This window comes from Phyllostomus hastatus, unplaced genomic scaffold, assembly GCF_019186645.2.
Source record: "Phyllostomus hastatus isolate PE091 unplaced genomic scaffold, TTU_PhHast_1.1 phas_scaffold_501, whole genome shotgun sequence".
Lineage (NCBI taxonomy): Eukaryota > Metazoa > Chordata > Mammalia > Chiroptera > Phyllostomidae > Phyllostomus > Phyllostomus hastatus.
In genome coordinates this window covers 18,011,001-18,031,524 of record NW_025334033.1, presented here as the reverse complement: position 1 = coordinate 18,031,524, position 20,524 = coordinate 18,011,001, and the positions used below count along the sequence as shown (strand labels likewise).

General features: G+C 37.7%; 1 protein-coding gene across 4 annotated transcripts in view; it reads right to left on the bottom strand.

Moving 5' to 3' along the window:
* Positions 1 to 2,984: 2,984 nt before the first annotated feature.
* MAPK6 (mitogen-activated protein kinase 6) overlaps positions 2,985 to 20,524 on the bottom strand; it is a 41,024-nt gene continuing 23,484 nt past the window's right edge. For all 4 annotated transcript variants that reach the window (XM_045822963.1, XM_045822962.1, XM_045822964.1 and 1 more), the window contains 4 exons: positions 20,287 to 20,431; positions 11,894 to 12,058; positions 7,689 to 7,890; positions 2,985 to 5,357 (listed from right to left, as the gene is read on the bottom strand). In XM_045822963.1, the coding sequence (XP_045678919.1) occupies positions 4,256 to 5,357; positions 7,689 to 7,890; positions 11,894 to 12,058; positions 20,287 to 20,431 (1,614 nt within the window). In that variant the 3' untranslated portion in view covers positions 2,985 to 4,255. The remainder of the gene's footprint in view (positions 5,358 to 7,688; positions 7,891 to 11,893; positions 12,059 to 20,286; positions 20,432 to 20,524) is intronic.

Here is a 20,524-nt window from a genome sequence, read left to right as displayed (position 1 = left end):
CATACTTGTTCACAAGAATTCTCACTGCAAATGTGTGTGTAGGAGAAACATTTTGAAAACAAACGTCACTTTAAAAATGGATACACTACAACACAGCAGTTAATGGAATTAGAGCCTCATGTATCAACATACCAAATTTCAGACATGTTGAGCAAAGAATGTGAATTGCAAAAAAGATGTGAAAAATATGAGATTTTAAACTATGCAAAATATTACATGTTTACAAAATCACAGAAAGTATAAAACTATGCAGGAGAATGATAAGCAAAATTAAGAAAAGTATCGACCTCTGAGGAGGCAGGGAAATGAGGTACGGGGCATTTAAATAGAGGGATTCGGTTGTATTCTGTAGATGTTCATCTGATACGAACCAAAATTAGATGAACAGACAAAAGCAAGTGGTATATAGATTTTTAAAAATGTATACTTTTTCTGTATGCCTGAAATCTCATTTCAAAAAATAACAACCACCCTAACTGGTATGGCTCAGTTGATTGGGTATTGTCCTGCAAAACAAAAGGTCACTGGTTCGATTCCCGGTCAGAGCAACCAATTGATGCTTCCTTCACACAGTACTGTTTCTGTCCCTTTTTCCCTTCCTTCCCCTCTCTCTAAAAAATAAGTAAATAAAACCTTTTTTAAAAAGTGTAGGGGCAGGTTACAATACAGGCTGCAAATTAAACCTGACATCCAGGCTTCACAAATGGCTCTAAAAATTGTGATGCCATCAGTTCAGAGGTGTGCCAAATCTATTGACAACGGCCATACCAGAAGTCTGAAAACTGCAAGACGGCAGGACATTGTTCTAAGCCAGAATTAGTCATTTAAAAAGTGAGTTATTTTTGGACATAAGCAAGATGGCAGAATAGGAAGCCTGAGACCTCACTATCCCAACAGAAATATCAGTCTAACAATATATGGTCCATAAAGCCTTTAGAACTCTAGAAACCAGCAGGAAGTCACATTACCCCAGACAACCTCAGAGCTAAGAATAGGTGCATTGAAAAGGGTAAGAAAAACTGTTTCATTTCCACTATGTCAGCCCCTCCCCCAAGCCAGCATAGCTGACAATCAGGAGAAAAAGCTCACCTCACAGCTTCTTCCTCAGGAGGGAAAGAGAAGAACAATCATCCAATGTTCCAGGCTTTGGGAGGACTGCCCAGGACACTGATTCCAGTGTGACCTGACTCAAAGCACTAATTTGGATGCCTGGGGGCCACTGAGAGAAGTGGGCTCAGTGAGTTGTAGTGCCAGAGAATCTGCAGTCTTCAGACAGAAGGAATAAGACTACAACCTCCATTTAAAAGAAACTGCCAAGTCTGTTGGGGGCAAGGGGATTACACACACTAATACAGAGATGACACATCCCCACGAAAGGTTTGAGGTGCCCCAAGATCCCGTACAAAGCCAGACTATAAACACAGGCAGAGGTGGCTGCTTCTTCAAATGCAAAAATCACAACAAAAAAATAAGACACATGAAGAAACAGGGAAAGCAGAGCCCAATCAAAGAAACGAAATCTCCAGCCATGGCTGACTGGCTCAGTTGGTTGGAGCTGTCACCCTGTACACCAAAAGGCTGCGGGCTCAATTTCCAGTCAGGGCATGTACCTGGGTTACAGGTTGGATCCCCGGAGGGGCGTGTACAGGAGGCAGCCAACTGATCCCCTCACCTCTCTCAAATCAATAAAACATGTCCTTGGTGAGGATTTTAAAAATCTCCATAAACTAGCCAAAATTATGTGGTTTCAATTCCTGGTGAGAACACACACCTAGGTTGTGGGTTCTATCACCAGTTGGCGCATGTGCAAGAGGCAGCCAATCAGTGTTTCTCAACCTCTCTCTCCCGCTCCCTTCCCCTCTCTCTAAAGTCAATAAGCATGTTCTCCGGTGAGGTTTAAAAAAAAATACTAGCAAACTGAATCCAACAACACATTAAAAGAACAATATATCACGATCAAGTGGGATTCCTGGAATAGAAGGACAATTCAACATATAAAACCCAATTTGAGATGCCACATTATCAAAGTGAAGGACAAAACCATATCAATTGATTATCTCAATTGATACAGAAAAGGCATTTAATCAATTGATTATCTCAATTGATACAGAAAAGGCATTTGACAAAATTCAACACTTTTTCACGATTAAAAAACTCAACAAAATAGGAGAAAATTACTTCAACATAATAAAGGCCATATGTGAAGATCCACAGCTAACACCGTGTCTAATGGTGACAAGTGAAAGCTTCCCCCCTGAGAGCGTGCCCCTTTAAGGTGACTTGGATATATATTTAAATTCCCAACAGTGACAATGATATTCATCCAGAGAGTATTTGCTTTTTTGAAAACTGTGAACCCAAATGAAACCAAGGAACAGGTCTTGGGTAGGAGGTAGTCCAGGTGTTACTAGAAATGGCTCTGTACAAAACACAGGTGGGAGACAGAAAAGTGAGGTGAAAGAAGAATGGTTTTATATTTAGATAGGTAAAAGGGTAAGTTCTTGAGCAAAAGACAGACGTAAAACAAATACATTTAAAGGAGGTTCCTCTGTGTAGTTCAAAGCGTCCACACACACCTTAAGTTTTTAAATACACAGGCATGTGCCACTAACATTTCAGTCAGCGACAGAGCATGTACAAGACAATGGTACACCTTACAGCCTGGATGTGCACTAGGCCACACCATCTAGGCTTGTGTGATGGAACTCTGAGTTTGCACAACAAAATCACCCATGACACGTTTCTCAGAACATATCCCCCTCTGGTTCTGCACATGACTACACAGCCTTCATTCCACTTAATTATGTGAAGGTTTACATCAGCAAAAGAATTGCATGGAAACAAAAATCCTTTTTCTTTTAAGCCTTTTAGCCTAATATAGTTTAAACTATAGCCACAATTCAAAATGCTCTAACGTGGAACTAGACAAAGATTCTGCCAGTAATTTTCATTCTAGCAGGTAATTTTAATTATCTAAGGAGTTATACAGGAGCCATATTTGCTGGCCAGGTTTTATTTGTCCTTTTTCTTCAAACAGGATAACCAAAGATACAAACAGTATTCAATAAAATAAAATGGATGAAACAAATTCTAAGAAACTCCAATGCCACATGCTACATTTAACCTAATTTTATTCATGCTTGCCTTGGGATGGGAATAGATCATTCAGTAAAAACATACAGTAAAAACAAAATATGTCTTATCGTGTACAACTTTTAAACTACAATAATGATGTACCTTAATTACTTTCATGCACACAAGTCTAACATTACAGTTCTTTTTTAAAAATAAACACAATTAAGACTTCTAGGAGCATTTTATAATAAAGTAATTCCTAATTTTTCTTTGTAGATAGATCAAGCACCTCCAAAATACAAATTCCTATACACAGTGAGCACTTTACTTAAAATGAATACTTAAGTGAATTAAGTACGTGGACAGCCTTAGAATAAGCTGACATTATATATTCAGCTAAGTAGGCAACAAACCATAGTGCCAAATGGAAAAAGTGTATTTGCAAATAAATCTCAAAAACTAAGTTGACTTTTTATAATTTAATACAGAAAATATACTGATTTGCTAAAATAAATAAGATGTGATGTAGTAACACCTCACTATAAAGAATGCATACCAGAACATTTATAAATGGTGAGTGAATCTTAAGAACAGTTTACTACAATAGACGCTGGCTAAAGAGAAGTGCATATTGCGAAGCACTAGGGGTGGTATATGTTTTGCCACATACTTTTGTTACCTTGAGGTAGATAACACATGTGTACCAAATTCGGCATTCATTTTCAGTTGCTGCTGGTATCATGTGTTTTAAGAAATGTGTACAGTATGAAAAACTTGAAAATACTCATGAATGAAAAATGTTTTAGGAAAAAAATAGATATTTTCATGCAATTATGTACAGACTCACTGTGTAAATTTCAAGGCAAGATTTTTGTTTCCTGTAAAACAGATCACTGTTCTATGAGAGAATGTTTTTTACTTGTCTAGTGCATTTTTTTGTCTCCTCCTGCATTGCATTATTTTGCTCTATTCTTTATTTTTGTGTGCAAACGACATGCCAGTTAAAATGAAAACCATCTCACATGTAGAAAAAAGTCTGGATTTTAAAAACCAAGAACTAATAAAATCCTTTCTAAATGACACCACCTGATTCAAGTAAAAAAAAATGACTTAAACACTAGTAATATAAAAGACAAACACATTTCATGAAGAATACAAAGAGAAATGTCTGCTGAGTGTTTTAGTTCAGATGTTTCAGAATGCTGCTGTATGTTTTATGAGCAATCTGAGGGGAAGATTTCATAGCAGAAGGTGTTAATGTGGCCTGTATTGACTTAAGTGGTGACCCAACTGGACTGTGAAACTGTGGGATGCCTATGGACTCAAGCTGCTTGTTAAAGAGGAACTCACCACTGTTACTCAGAAATCCTTCCTCATTTCCTCTCTCCCCAAGCTTCCCGTCTTCTACAGGCTCAGTTTCTAGCATTTCAGTATCTTCTTTCCTACTGAAGAACTTGTCCAAGTAACTGGTGTAAGTGTTTTCCTTCTCAATCTGTTCATCCTTCCTTACCTCACAACAAAACTGATTTATGAGAAAACAGTCATCCCCACTACCCACAAACTGGCTATCCCAAGAAGATTGGTACAAGGCTTCTAACTGAGCCAAATTTGCCATTCCCTTTTCCTGTTTTTCTTGACTTACTGACTTCGATATCAAACTTTTCAATTCTAGATGGGACACTGAGCTATTCAAGTCATTTAATTTATCAACAACATCAGTAGGCTCATGTTGTGAACTAAGCTGAATAGTTCCTGCAATAAAAGAATCAAAGTCAAATCCCTGGTTCTTTTCCCTTTCTTTTTCAGCCAGTTGCTGTGATGCTTCCTCTAGAGCTATCTGGGCTTTAACCAACCCATTCCTTTCACATTTTGACTTGCCTTTCTTATCAGATTTTTCTTTGCTCTGTTCTTTCCAATTGGAAAGGTCTATAATAAGCTTGGGTTCATAGTAATGGTTAACTTCACTCTCTCTCCAAACTAAGTTATCTAAATATGATGATGACCTCATTTTGTAGTTACAAGTATGGCTACACTCCAGATCACAGTATTTGTTTTCATGATGATCTGGGTACTGCCAACAAGGCTCAGTAGAGTAATTGGTATCAAAAGCAGGATCCTCCAAATACTTTTCACGCTCTCCATCCAAATATTTTCGCGGATCAACTTGTACTTCTTCTTCTTCGGTGACATCAGACAAAGCTCTTGGGTCACGCTGAACTTCATCAACATCAAAGTTGTTATGTATAGGCCAATCATGCTCTGAAAATTGACAATCATGATACCTGAAAGAAAAAAGCCAATATATTACTGTTAGTCCAGGTATCTAATTTCATTTCCAAATTCACTGAGTGCCTTGTACAAGCACTAGGGTAGGCCTATCAGGGGATAATAGGAGCCTAAGTCATGAGCCTTCCCTGCCCTCTAGGAACTTATAATCTTAATAAATAGGTAATATCTGTAACCATATAGAACAACATAACAATATGAGGCAATACTTAGTAATTACCAATGATGTAATAATAAAACTCTGGAGTCCTCTATTTTTTTAAAGATTACCATTATGAATTTTTTATTTTATTTATTTGTTTTTAGAGAGGGAAGGGAGGGAGAAAGAGAGAAACATCAATGTGTGGTTGCTGGGGGCCATGGCCTGCAACCCAGGCATGTGCCCTGACTGGGAATCGAACCTGCGATGCTTTGGTTTGAAGCCCGCGCTCAATCCACTGATCTACACCAGCCAGGTGGAGTCCTCTATTCTTAAATGAGACCAACTATCATTTCAAACTTATTTCCTTTTTTCTCTGTTCTATTTTTTTATCCACCTCAAACACAACTGCAAAACATCTGAATGGCTGGCATCTTTCTAGTTTAATTCTAACACAATTTCACACAGACATAAAACATTTTATGGCCACAAAATGCAGATCTCTAATCTTAATCAGGTCTCCTATAGATTTTCACTCCACTGGTAATAGCCATACTAGACTTAGAGGAAGACTTCCTGGAACTCATCACTAACAAATTGGAAAAAAACAAAAACAAAAACTCTCCATATATATATATGTGTTACTGAATGCATTATCGTCTCCTGATACCTCACAGCAAGGTGACCATGCCATGCCCAGGTAGAGGCAGATGGAGACACATACATGAAATGGCTGGGAGATGGGAAGGAGGAAACCATAAAGAGATTAGATAACTTAAGTATGATAGAAAATGAAGAGCCCTGGCCAGGTAGCTCAGTTGGTTAGAGTGTCATCCCCTTACGTCAGGGTTGTGGGTTCAATTCCCTGGTCAGGGCACATTCAGAATCAACCAATGAATGCACAATAACTGGAACAACAAAAATCAATGTCTGTCTCTCTTCCATCCTCTCCTCTCTCTAAAAAATCAACATATTTTTTTAAAAGTACAGATTAAAAAAAACATTTGGGTATGTATGGAAAGAACTGTATGTACAGAGTAGAAATGTTCATGCAGAAGAAAAAAAAAAAGGTTGGCAGATGTATATAAACATATTCACAAATACCTCCACATTTTAGGAGGAAAAAAAATGCAATGGGTTGCCCTGGCTGGTGTAGCTCAGTGGACTGAGTGCCGGCCTGTGAACCAAAGGGTTGCCTGTTAGATTTCCAGTCAGGGCACACACCTGGGTTGTGGGCCAGGTCCCAAGTAGGGAGTGCACAAGAAGTAACCACACACTGATGTTTCTCTCCCTCTCTTTCTCCCTCTCCAAAAGTAAATAAAATATTTTTAAAAAATGCAATGGGTAAACTAATTTCAACATTAACTACTTCTTTAATTATTAATTGGCAATCATCTACCTTTTATTTTTAAACACAGAAATATATAAAATCCTAAAGTTTTTAAGATTGTCATTAGTGATTCCCAAACCTGGCTAAACATCAAAATCACCTTAAGATTTAAATAATATTGATTCATTATTATATGCTACCCCCTCACTTTGAAGCAGAATTATATCCAAACTTCCCTAAAAATTTAGGAATCCTAAAAGAAGGCTAAGGAATTCTTTAACTAAAATGTATATTATCCATTTTGATGTTTTATACTGGTCAGACTAAAAAAGATCCTTACACTGAGCCTAAGTTAAGGATCTCAAAACTTATTTTGTCATGAGAAAAAACATTTGAATATATCATGATAATTTATATTTAAGACATAATAATCTTTGTGTAAAAAACTTGAGACAATTATGGAGATACCCTATTACATAAGATTGAGTCTTTTCATCCAACATCTTAAAAAAACTGTAACGTTCACAAAAGCTATAGTTGAAAATGGTTCACACTCAACTTTCAACCTCCACATTTAAAGGATCATATAATTTTATTAACTAAATGTCTTAATTGCTTTGAAAATGTTTTTAAATTAGCATTTAGCTTTTCCTACTATGTATATCCTAACTAGTAACTATTAAATAGTTAAATTCCACAATGTCTACTATTTAAAGATAAGTTTAGCAGAAACCCAAAGAGATGTTTACTAAATTTTAAAGAATTCTACACTGTGTTATATATAATTTAAAAATAAAAATCATTGTATTGTGGTTTATTAAAAAAATTAATATTTTTTCTAACTTAGGATTAATTTACCTTTCCCAATTATAAATGTGGCTATGAGTTTCATCCATAAGCAAAATATCATCAACTTCATCTTCAATATGAAAAGGATGACTGGAAATTGGCTCATCCATTGGAAAAGAATAGATGCTCATGTAAGGATGGGAAAGTGCCTCTTCTGCTGTCAACCGATCCATGGGGCTAAACGTCAAAATTTGTTCCAGGAAATCCAGTGCTGTAAAGGGAAACAGATAAAACTCCTTAACTATACTGAAGGTCCACCAACCTGTAAAGGAAAACAAAAGGACTCCAAAATTAAAAGGTAAGTTAATATAAGTTTATCAGAGAAATAAAACTAGTTCACCTGATTTACAGATTAAAAAGAGAAGACATTTATTCAATAAACCTAGCAAAAATTTGAAATGTACCCCAATCTCATTTTTATGGCCAATTATAAAAGAAGAGGAATATATTAATTTGAACCATATGAAACTACCATTTTTGTTAGTTAAAAATAGTCAAATAACAGCAATTCCATGTGGCTCAACCTAATACATAGGTCCTAGTATCAGCTTCACAACTCACTAATTTCACTGAATTACTAAATTACTTGAATTTGCTGAACTTCAGTTTCTTCATGTATAAAATAGATATATAGACATCTTATAAGGTATAAAAATTTGAAAACATAGTATCTAGTGCTTAATAAAAAGACTTTCCCCTGTCGTAACCTCACCTCATTGTCTATTATACTAACTTGTTGATCTCTGCTCACACCAATCTCATGCCAGCATATCACACAATGCACCCGATCATTTTAGGGCCCTGGTGGAACTACCATACACCCAATTCTTCCCAACAACACCGTTTGTTAGATCTGCTAAGCTCCTTCCCCAGCCTGAACCACACTATCTATCACCAGCCTAAAGACTGCCCTTCCACCACACATTCCTATGCCATACGACTTCGACCAATCTTCAATTCTGAATCATTTCCACCATCTACTTTCCTCCCTAGCCATATAGTACTGATGAAAACAAGATAGAAAAGCACATATATCTGGCTCACTACCAATTCATACTATGCAATTTCAATTTGGCCTTTGCTATTGTGCTCAGCAATATTTCACATCATCCCTTTACGCTCTCAATCTCCTCTATCATTCTCAACAGATAAACTGATTTCATATTAATCTCCATTCCTCCTTCTTCACTATGGTCTGTAACACATCCTCTTATCCTTACCTTCTGTCTCAAAGGAGAAGATAGTCCTTCTCTCTAAAAACTAAGCTGTACTACGGAAAAGACCCTATTACATTATCTCATTCAACCCTCAAATGAGTCCAATAAAGACTAAAGAGGCCCTGGCCGGGCAACTCAGTTGGTTACAGCATCATCCCAATAGGCCAAGGTTAGGGGTTACCCAGTTAAGGCACATATAAGAATCAATCAATGAATGCGTAAGTAAGTGGATTATCAAATCTCTCTCTCTCAAAAAAAAAAATTTAAAAGAAGACTACACAGGAAAAGCCTAAGGCTCATTGGTACTCATGCCCCTCAGGGGTGAGTACCCCTGAGGTGTACTCATGGCTGAGATTCCTTCCTGTGCTCCCCGCTCTTTCCCCACTCCCCTCTATTATATTATTCTAATCTAGGAGGTCATTTCACAACTATATCAAGCTATTCTTGGTTCTCCTGGAAAAAAAAAAAAATCAATCTTAATTAGTCCAGGGCCCACATGTCTCAAGGCAAAAGAGACTCTAGGCATAGAGTTATGGATGGTGACTCTGCACAACACCATTCTCAGAACAGAGGAGGAGATAAAGTCAACTACACAAGAGGAATGTATTGTAAAATACCTAATATTTGGGAACTGTAGGCAGCAAATAAAAAGAGGAAGAAATAAGCCCCATACACTGACGTTTCTCTCCCTCTCTTTCTCCCTTCCCCTCTCTCTAAAAATTAATAAATAAAATCTTAAAAAAAAAAAAAAAAAAAAGCCCTGGTGTGGCTCAGTGGATTGAGTGCCCGCCTGAGAACTAAAGGGTTGCAGGTTCGATTCCTAGTCAGGGTACATGCCTGAGTTGCAGGCCATGACCCCCAGTAGGGAGCATGAGAGGCAACCACACGTCAATGTTTCTCTCCCTCTCTTCCTCCCTTCCCTTCTCTAAAAATAAATAAATAAAATCTTTAAAAAAGAAAAGAGGAAGACATAAGAAAGAAATTAGGCAGGCTGAGCTTCCAAGTGTATGCATACATAGCACGTTTACATCATGTAGGTAGTTCCATAGAACAGCACTGCTCTGGAGGAAATCTGTAACAATGGTGTTGAAGTGTGCTAAGATGTAGGAGTATATGGTTAACTATAGAGAAACGGAGGATGAGAGATAAGTATGGAGAAAAATGAAAAAGAGGGTATTATTCAACTAAAGCCATTAACCAGAGAAGGGTTCCCAGTCTTAATGTGTTCATTCATATGGAGCATATCTATGAAGTAAATCTTTAGCCTCAGAAACTTTAAACACTCTGCATTGCACTTGTGAACACAGCTCAGCCACTTGTGAATAACAAGGATCTTTGCACAATTAACTTAATGGATCCATTATCAAAGACAGCCATTCAACACATTATGAATGAATCCTACCATAAGCCTAATTTTCAGGTTGTTTTATAGGTGACTGAGACAGGTCCCCACCCTAATGAGGGTAGGAAAAAAAGATGCAAATTTAGCCAGATTGCAAATGCTCCAACAGCCAAGTCTTATATTTCTAGCGTGTCTCTTTTGATTAGACAGAGTAAGAGAACCAATGACTTACTCCAGAGCCTAACCACTTATCTCTAAGCAGTGCCATTACCTGTAGAGGGTTTTAAAAACATAAGATAGTCGCCCTGCTCCCTACCCCATCTCTGGATTCTAATTTAATAGCCTGAATTTTTAAAGAGCTCCCACAGAAAACTCTGAGGCATGGTCAAGTGCTATGTGGCTACTGTTCAGTTACAGTCATCCCTGTACGAACAGGGATGTCACCAGAGTGGCTACAGGGATAAGAGCATGAGAGCCAGCAATGGAATCTGACTGTGAAGACAGACTGGAAGACTGGGTAAGAATGTAACACTATTTAAAAGGAAGCCTACAGCCTGTCGAAATTAAATACAGCCAATTCCTTTATATTTAAGCATTTACTAAAGGAATTCCAAGTATATTTGAGTAGGGAGGAAAGACCATGTGAACATGATTTTGCCATCTAGTGCCTACTTCTCAAAACATTTGCTACTTTAAAACACTTTGACACATACTCACCTGAACCACAGAGAATGATCAGAGTTGGTGATATGAGTAATGGGTATATAATTCAGAGAAAGTTTAAGATGTTTAGGAAACTATATATCCCTAACATTTTGATTCATGACAGAATTATACAATCCTGACATTGATGTACCTTACTACAGAGTAATTCTTAAAGATGTAAGACACAATCAACTTTTTAAAAAGATATTTTTCATATCTAGGGTTCTTCCTGAAAAAATATTACAGATTACTACAAGAGTTAAAGACTTTCATATCTTATTTATAATATCAAATCTAAAAATATGTCACTATTGAGACATGAAATTAATTGCTTTCGTGGTTAACAATTTTTTGATTCTCTCCAAGTTCCTACTACTTTTGAGCTTACACAAACTCTCACTTTGGCACCGAATACTCCTAATACCAATCCACAAACGCTTACATAATGTGTTTGCTCATTATGGAGTTTGCTTATTCCTCCACCTTCTCCTTGTCCTAAGGCTTTGCTCCCCTGCCTCACCACCCAACTAAATTCACTCTTCATATCTAAATCACATTCTTACTCATACCCACATTTACTTATCACATAACCCTCACAGAACTTCATTCCAGCTTAGTGAGTGCCAGTTATTCAATATGCTCACCTAATGGTAGATAACCAGAGGTATAAGCTGGAAAAGTAAATGGAGTTAGAACCAAGAAAGAGGAATAAACTTTTGCAATCTGGAAAATTATTTAAAGGAGCAAAGAAATAGATACCAGTCTAAATGCCAGGCCAAAAAAAGGGACAGTGAGAGTTTAAGTGTTAGGTATACCTTAAGTATCTAAAGACTATTCAGGAGAAAGCCATGTATCTAAGGATAAAAAGCTGAAGCTTCCTACACAGATCCTGCTTAGTTATACGCACTCCCACCCCCCAATTCGTGATGGTTATTCTTGAGTCACAATACCTTCTCGACTAATTCCTGGAAGCAGCTGAGTTAAAGGTTTGTGTGGCTCAGTCATGTCGTTTCTAATGTAAACTGGAATTACGCTGAGAAGCTCCTGACGATCTTCCTCATGTACAACAGGAATAGATTCTAAAATTAGCTGCATCTGTTCAAGTTCATGTGCACCTGAATGATATTAAAAAAGGGAACAACAAAGAGAATATAAACAAACAATAAACACAGTCTAAAGCTATAAGAAATTAACTTAAATATTGTAATGACCACTGGGGGGTAAATGGTTTTAACTGAATCATTAGTTAGCAGATTTCATTGTTTAGAATATCATCAATCTTCTCAAAAGGCTTATCTATTTCAATTTCTACTTAGTAATATATTTAGTTTTAGCTCTTTGTTTCTTTAAGAAACTGACTCTTGAAGTCTGGTCTCATATTACAGTATCACAAAGTAGTGAAAAAAATCAATGAATTGTGACTCAAGCGACTTGTGTTCTAGTGTTAGCTGTACCACTATCTAACTGGCTAAAACTTTGGGAATACTTAACACAGTGATGACTTGATTTCATCATCGAAAAAATAGGTTGAAACAAAAAAGTTTTATCATTATGTATCAGGCTCAGTATTTCAAGACCACTATTAAAGAAATAAAAGAGGAACCTTTAGGCTAAATGGATGACACAAAAAGAAAAAAAGAAAGAAAACCCACTCACTTTCCTTTTTCACTAATTTCTGGAAATTCATTCAACATTCAAATTTTTCTTGAGTGCCTATTATAAGCCAGCACTTTAGAAGATAGCTGTGAAACAAAACAGACCAAGTCCCTACCTTCAAGCTTATAACCTAGTGGAGGAAAACAGATAATAACTATAAATATTTATGTCACATGGTAACAAATGCTATGAAGAAAAATAGAGTAAGCTAAGGGGGAAGGAGGCTTGTTGGGGGTAGGATTGTGAATACATTGAAGATGATCAAGGAATACCTCCCTGAGAAGCTGGAAGTTAAGGAAATTAGGGAACACACCATACATTCATGTAGAGGAAGGGAATTCCAGAAAGACAGGGAAAAGGCCAAAGGCCCTGAGGAGATAGTAGGCTTGGCATGTCTAAGAAACAATCAGGCAAGTGTAGCTGAAATAGATGGCTGGGGGGAAATAACAGGGGTGAGGTTACTGTGGCACCAGAATACAAAGGGTCTGCTTTATCCTGAATTGGACAGGAAGCCATTACAGAGTCTGAGCAGGGAAATTACACGATCTGATTTGTTTTCAGAGAACTACTATAGTTGCTATGTGGTAACTAGACTACAGATAGCAAATATTGAAGCAGGAAAGCAAGTTAGATGGTCCTGCATTAGACCACGGAAGACATTAATGGCTGACTGAACTGGAGGAAGGGGTGTAGTGATAAAGATAATAAGCAGTTAGATTCTGGGAATATTTTGAAGAAAAAGCTCACAGGATCTGTACTAATAAAGGTGAAGGACAATGCCAAGATTTTGGTTTGAGCAACTAAAAAGTGGTTTTGATTTGCTATGATGAGGAAGACAGCAAAAAGAAAAAGTATGAGGGAGAAATATCAGTTCAGTTTTGGGAAAGTGAAATTTGAGAACCTATTAGACATCCAATGGATATATTAAGTTGAACCAAAAAAAAAAAAAATAAGACTAGGACACTATCTACAGGTTAAAAATACAGATTTCCAATGAATGCTTAGTACTTGCCATTTGTTGATCTGTTCATTTGAGGCCTATACCTAAAACACTTAGATCTCCCTCATGCTATTTTTATTGAATGTTCACAAATCCAATAGAGCATTAGAAGGAAACTACAACTGGAACTTTTAGATAATTTCACAATTCCATTAAATGTTTCAAGTTTACATGGGTTTACAATCAAAATTGTTTCTCAAAGATGGGTTTTTTAATCTAATTTTTCATTGCTATACATAAGCAGTCTGAATATGCCAAATTAACATTAAAAAACACACCACCTTTGTATAATCAATACAGCAGTAAATTCTGACCTCATTACACACAGCTCGGAGCATGATCTAATGATTCTAAATGAAACAAATTAAATTTTTGTTTTCTTGATACAATATTATTCTGGTAGCTTTAAAATATGTCCACAAATGCTTTGATACTCTTCCCTTCCAACGGTGGAATACAATCCCACCCCCCTTGTGTGTAAGGTGTACTTAGTGACTTGCTTCTAACACCAAATAAAGCTGAAGTGACAATGTGCTGCTTTTAAGTCTAGGTCACAAAAAGATATTTTGCATTCATGGCCAACTAATTTTTGACAAGACAGAACAATTCAATGAAGAAAGAATAATATTTTGCACAAATGGTGCTGGAATATCTAGCTAATTAACATGTAAAAGAATGGGGTTGAACCCTTACCTCACACCATGCATAAAAATTAATTTACAATGGATCACAGACCTAAATTTAAAAGCTAAAACTACAGCCCTGTCTGGGCAGCTCAGTTGGTTAGAGTGTAGTCCCAGTATGCCAAGGTTGCAGGTTTGATCTCTGGTCAGGGCACATACAGGAAGCAACCAATGAATGTGTGAGTAAGTGGAACAACAAATGTTTCACTTTCTCTCTCCCCCCCATCCCATCTCCTTTCCTCTCTCTCTAAGATCAATTTAAATAAGTAAATGCTAAAACTATAAAACTCTTAGAGATTAGGCAATAGTTTCACAGATATGACACCAAAAGCAGAAGTGACCCCAAAATGCCAAACATACAGATAAACTGGACTTAATCAGAGTTAAAATCTTCTGTCTCAAAAGACACAATAAAGAAAATGAAAAGATAACATGTAGAATGGGAGAAAATATGTGCAAACCATGTATTTGGTAAGTGATCTATATCCAGTATATGTAAAGAACCCTTACACCTCAATTATAAAAGATAACCCAATTAAAAAGTAGTCAATGGATCTGGATAGATTATTTCTCCAAAGTAGGTATGGCCAATAAACATATGCTCAACATCATTAGTCATTAGGGAAATGCATGTCAAAACCACAATGAAATACTACTTCTTATCACTACCTCACATCCAAAAAGGCAGAAAATAGGACAGACTATACTTTAATTAAGTGTTGGTGAGAATGTGGAGAAACTGGAACTCATAATTGCTAATGGGAATGGTACAACTGCTTTGGAAAATAGTCTGGCATTTCTTCAAAAAGTTAAGCAGAGTTATCATATGACACTGCTAATGTTACAAGGTATCTTTTAGAAGGGAAAAAATGTTCTAGAATTAGATGGTTATAAGACCCTGTGACTATACTTTAAAAATACTGAACTGTATATTTTAAGTGGGTAAATTGTATGGTATGTGAACTATAACTTTTTTAAAGTATGTATTATTGATTATGCTATTACAGTTGTCCCAATTTTTCCCTCTGTCCCCCTCTGCTGGGAATTGCCCTGACTGGTTTCAGGAGCTGTAACCCCCCCCCGCCCCGCCCCCATGGCTAAGGCTGAGTAGAGACCTTGGGACCATAAGCCACTAAGGAGACAAAGCTTATTTCCCAGGCAGGGGCGCTGCCTCTGCCCACTTTACTTCACCCTGCCTGGCCCCAGGAGGATGACCAGTTAGCCAATGACAGGTAAGATTCCTCAAGGGAGGGACGACCTAAGACAGGCACAGTTGCAAAGGGGTTCTCAGGGAAGAAGTTGGGGAGGCTATAGGAAAAGGGAGTGATGGATCCTTGCCCCTTGGCTTTGATATAGCTTGAGTCCTCATTCTGTCTGCAAGGTCTCCTAATCTCTTGGCTGCCTTACTTCCCCTGCCTGACTTAAGCCTGAAACAATGACGGACGGCGGTGCAGCCCTGGGCAGGAAATGGCAGTTCCGCAGGGCAATCAGGCCTAAGAAAGAATGCATAAAATCCTGTGAAACCGGCTTTGCTAAGAATGTCCTCAATTTTCTGATAAGGTCCAAGAACGAAATGAGTTTGTTTCCCAAAGTTTTATGGCCCTTTAGCTAACTGACCCTGACTCAGAATAAGCTTTCATAGTTCTTTGAATGTTATCTACTGTTTGATCCTTACTGCCTGACAATGATGAATGAAGACCTTCCTTGAGGTAATGCTCCCAGAAAAGCAATAAAAACCTGTCCAGGCAAGGGCTCACTCAGAGAGTGGCCATGCTGCTTCTTTTTCTCCATAGGACTTCTGCAGTCCATATGAATTTGTTCGTCAAATCCACAACCCTGAAGACACCACTGGTCAGAGTCCGTATCACCCCTCCACCCAGTACCCCTTTCCCTCCAGCTATACCCCCCACCTTAGTTCATGTCCATGGGCTGTGCATGTAAATTGTTTGGCTTCTCCATTTCCTATACTGTTCTTAATATCCCCGTCTGTTTTGTACCTACCAATTATGCTTTTTAATCCCTGCACCGCTTTTCCCCATTCTCCCCCTTCCCCCCTCCTAGGTGAAAACTCTCCAATGACCTCCATACCTACGATTCTGTTCCTACTCTGGTTGTTTGCTTAGTTTGTTTTGTTTTGAGTCAGTTGTTGATAGTTGTGAATTTGTTGCCCTTTTAATGTTCACAGTTTTGATCTTTTTAAAAGATTTTATTTATATTCAGAGAGACGGGAAAGGAAGGAGAAAAAAGAGTGAGAAACATCAATGTGTGGTTGCCTCTTACATGTCCCGCAACCTAGGCATGTGCCTTCACTAGGAATCGAACCATAGATCCTTTGGTTCACTGGCCGGCACTTAATCCACTGAGCCACTCTAGCCAGAGCTCTTCTTTTTTTCAAGTAAGTTCCTTTAACATTTCATGTAATAATGGCTTGATAACGGTGAACTCCTTTAGCTTTACCTTGTCTGGGAAGCACTTTGATGCCCTTCCATTCTAAATGATAGCTTTGCTGGATAGATGAATCTAAGTTGTAGGTCTTTGCTTTTCATCGTTTTGAATACTTCTTGCCAGTTTGTTCTTGCCTGCAAAGTTTCTTTTGAGAAATCAGCTGACAGTCTTATGGGAACTCCTTCATAGGTAACTCTCTGCTTTTTTCTTAGTTTTTATGTTTCTTTCTTTATCTTTGACCTTTGGCATTTTAATTATGATGTGTCTTTGTGTGGTCCTCTTTGGGTCCAACTTGTTTGGGTCTTTCTGTGCTTCCTGGACATGTCTATTTCCTTCACATTAGGGAAGTTTTCTTTCCCCAATTTCTTGCTCTTCCTTTACTCCTTCTGGCATCCCTATGATATGGATACTGGCCTGTTTGGTGATGTCCCAGAGTCTTCTTATAACACCCTTGTGTTTTGTTTGTTTGTTTGTTTTTAATTCTTGTTTCTCCTTTCTGTTCTGGTTGAATGTTTATTTCTTCCTATGTTCCAAATCATTAGTTTGAATCCTGGCTTCCTTCCCTACACTGTTGGTTTCCTGTAGATTTTTCTTAATTTCACATAGTATAAACTTCACTTCTTTTTTATGTTGTTGCCATACTCAATGAGTTTTTTGAGCATCCTGATCATCAGTGTTTTGAACTCTGCATATGATAGGTTGGCTATCTCCATTTCATTTAGTTCTTTTCCTGGGGTTTTGCTGTGTTCCTTCATTTGGGCCATATTTCTTTGTCTCCTCAATTTGGCAGCCTCCCTGTGTTTGTTTCTGTGTATTAGGTAGAATTGCTTTGACTCCCTGTAAAAGGCACCTGTAAATTCTGTGAGACGAAGCCTTAGGTAATTGCCAGGATGGGGCAATCTGTTTCACAGCTTTGTGGCTCTCTGTGGAGGGAGGGCTCAGAGAGGGGACTGTGCTGCTACTTGGTTCCAGGGGTTTGCCTGGCACTCACCCCATTTCCAGTTACTTGATTCACTGTCCATATATGACTGGCACCCTTCCATCTGTTGCCCTGGTATTGAATCCCAGAGTGGGTGGGACTGCATACGTTTTAAGACCATGTGAGCCCTTTAAGCAGAGTTTCCTAAAAATCTGGCAGTTTTTTTCCACCATCTCAACCCCTATGGGGATTCTGACTGTTTTTACAGTCAGAAGTTATGGGGATTTATCTTCCTGGCACTGAAACCCTGAGCTGTGTGGTCTGGCCTGGGGCTGGGAACACTCACTCCTAAGGAATCACTCCTGATTTTTATCCACCACACATGAATGTGGGATGACCTGGGCCTGTTCAACCGCCACCACCACCTCCCCGCACCACACCATGTCTCCTCATTTCTGTGCCCCTCCTACCCATCTGGATGAATGTGGCTCCTCTAAGTCCTTGGTTGTTGGACTTCCATACAGTTCTATTTTCTAACAGTTCTTGGTGTTACTGGTTTTGAGATTTAGTTGTAATTCTTTTCGTGGTTGCACTAGGAGGTGAAGCATGTCTACCTACACCTCCATCTTGACTGGAAGTCTGTGAATTATATTTTGACACAATTTTTTAAAAGATGTTAACTTTCTTTGCTCTTTCTTCCGGATCACTAAGTCTTCTACGGGAAACCAGTTGTCATATTGTGAAGACACAGACAATCCCATGTAGAAGCCCACATGTTGAGAACTGAGGACTCCTGCTAACACCATGTGAGTAAGTTATCCAGAAGTGGAGCCTCTTACGCAGGCAAGGCTTCAAATGAGAGTAGCCCCAACCACCATCTACACTACACAAATCTAAGCTAGAACTACCTGGCTAAGCCACTTGCAAATTCTTGACCCATGGAAACTGTGAAATAATAACTGTTGTTTAAGCCACTAAGTTTTGAGGTGATTTGTCACACAACAACAAATAATACAATAATCACTTTATATATGCCAAAGGTGCTGGAATATCAGGACCACAACCTCTAATCACACTATTATACCTTGGAAAAAATTCAATCCACTTAACAATTTAGTATCTTGTAATCACTGGTATTTTCTCAGTTTTCTACAATGAAATTCAATTATTATCACACATTATAAGAGAAATTTTAAATAAATTTAGGAGAAAATTACAAAGGATTGGTTAATGTTATGTAAGCTGTGGGCTATAACAAGTAATCAGTATTAAAAAATTTAACAGCATTTATGTGTACCATCCTTTCTTCAACAATGCTCTCTTATACACACTAATCTTTCTTTCATTAACCCTCCTTTTGTAAGCAGACTCTGTTCTATTCCCTTCTTTCTGCCCTTGGCACAAACTGGGAGTTTTGGGAAGGCCACTCTAAGATTGGTTAGAGAAAGGAAAAAAAATAATGTCAGAAGAGAGGAAGAGACCTAAATCACCATTACCTCACTTCAATAAAACTATCTTCAGTACCTTACTATTTCTAAGTTTTTCAAATGGAAACTCTTCTGCCTACTTTCTAAGTGTTCCAGTCCATCTTAACCAGATATAAGTAGCTTCATTATTTTTTGATGCCTTGCTTTCATCAAACTTTGCTAATTCATAAGCATACCAGGCTCATGCTCTTATTTACACAGATACCCTTAAAGAGATACTACTTTTTTCTCTCTTTTCACCTACTAAAATTCTTCACTATTCCTATGTAGTGAAAAATCCTGACTCCTTCATCTCTTCTGTTCCAGCTATCACAGATGTAGCGTCACTAAGTTTGCAACTCTTATAGGCTGTATTAGGTAATTTTATACAGACTCGTACTTTGCCGTATGATATAGGTTGGTGTTTTTCATGGATTGTTCACTTCTTCCCCTTTTGACTAAATTCCCTCTCTTATACTTCCGACTCCCTCACAGCACTAAACTCAGCAAAAAATTACTTGCTAAATTCCAAACAAGAGGAAATGGCAGCTCAAGCAACAGAGATGACTGGGCATGGCAGACAAAGAAGGAATTACTAGGTTTTTAATACTAGCTAAAAAGTTTCACCAGGAAGTGACAGAAACTGACAGCACAAGGCAAACTCACTTACATACCATTTAACAGAGATTACCAAGTATTATGGAGCAATGAAACATAAAATTACGTTTAAGAAATAATATGTAGCCCTGGCTGGCGTAGCTCAGTGGATTGAGTGCCAGCCTGCAAACCAAAGGTTGCTGATTCGATTCCCAGTCAGGGCACATGCCTGGGATTTGGGGCCAGGTACCCAGTGGGAGGCTCAAGAGAAACAACCCCACATTGATATTTGTTTCCCTCTCTTTCTCCCTCCCTTCCCTCTTTCTAAAAGTAAATAAATAAATAAATCTTTTAAAAAAGAATATATATAAAAGAACACTAGAATTCTGACTAAATTTCCTGAGTGAACAATTCAGTGAATATGTAAATAAGTTTCCTCAATTTTTTTAAATATTAAAAACACCATTTTACATTTTAATATTCTAGACTATAATAAATTGTTATAAATCTTTCTTCATAGATATATGCAAAATTATTTCTCTTGGGAATTTTTACCCATATATTTTAAATTTCTAACCTGCAAAGAGGGTTTTACCAGTCAGCATTTCAGCAAAGATGCAGCCTGCAGCCCACATGTCAATGGCTTTAGTATAATTATTGGGAGAAAGTAAAAGGCGTGGAGATCTGTACCATTTAGTAACCAATCCTTCAGAAAGATGACCCTGCAAAAGAAACAAAGACATACTTTAATTTTTTACTATAGCTGAAGAACAGTACATAAAACTTGATTTATTAAAGAATCCTTGGTCTACAAA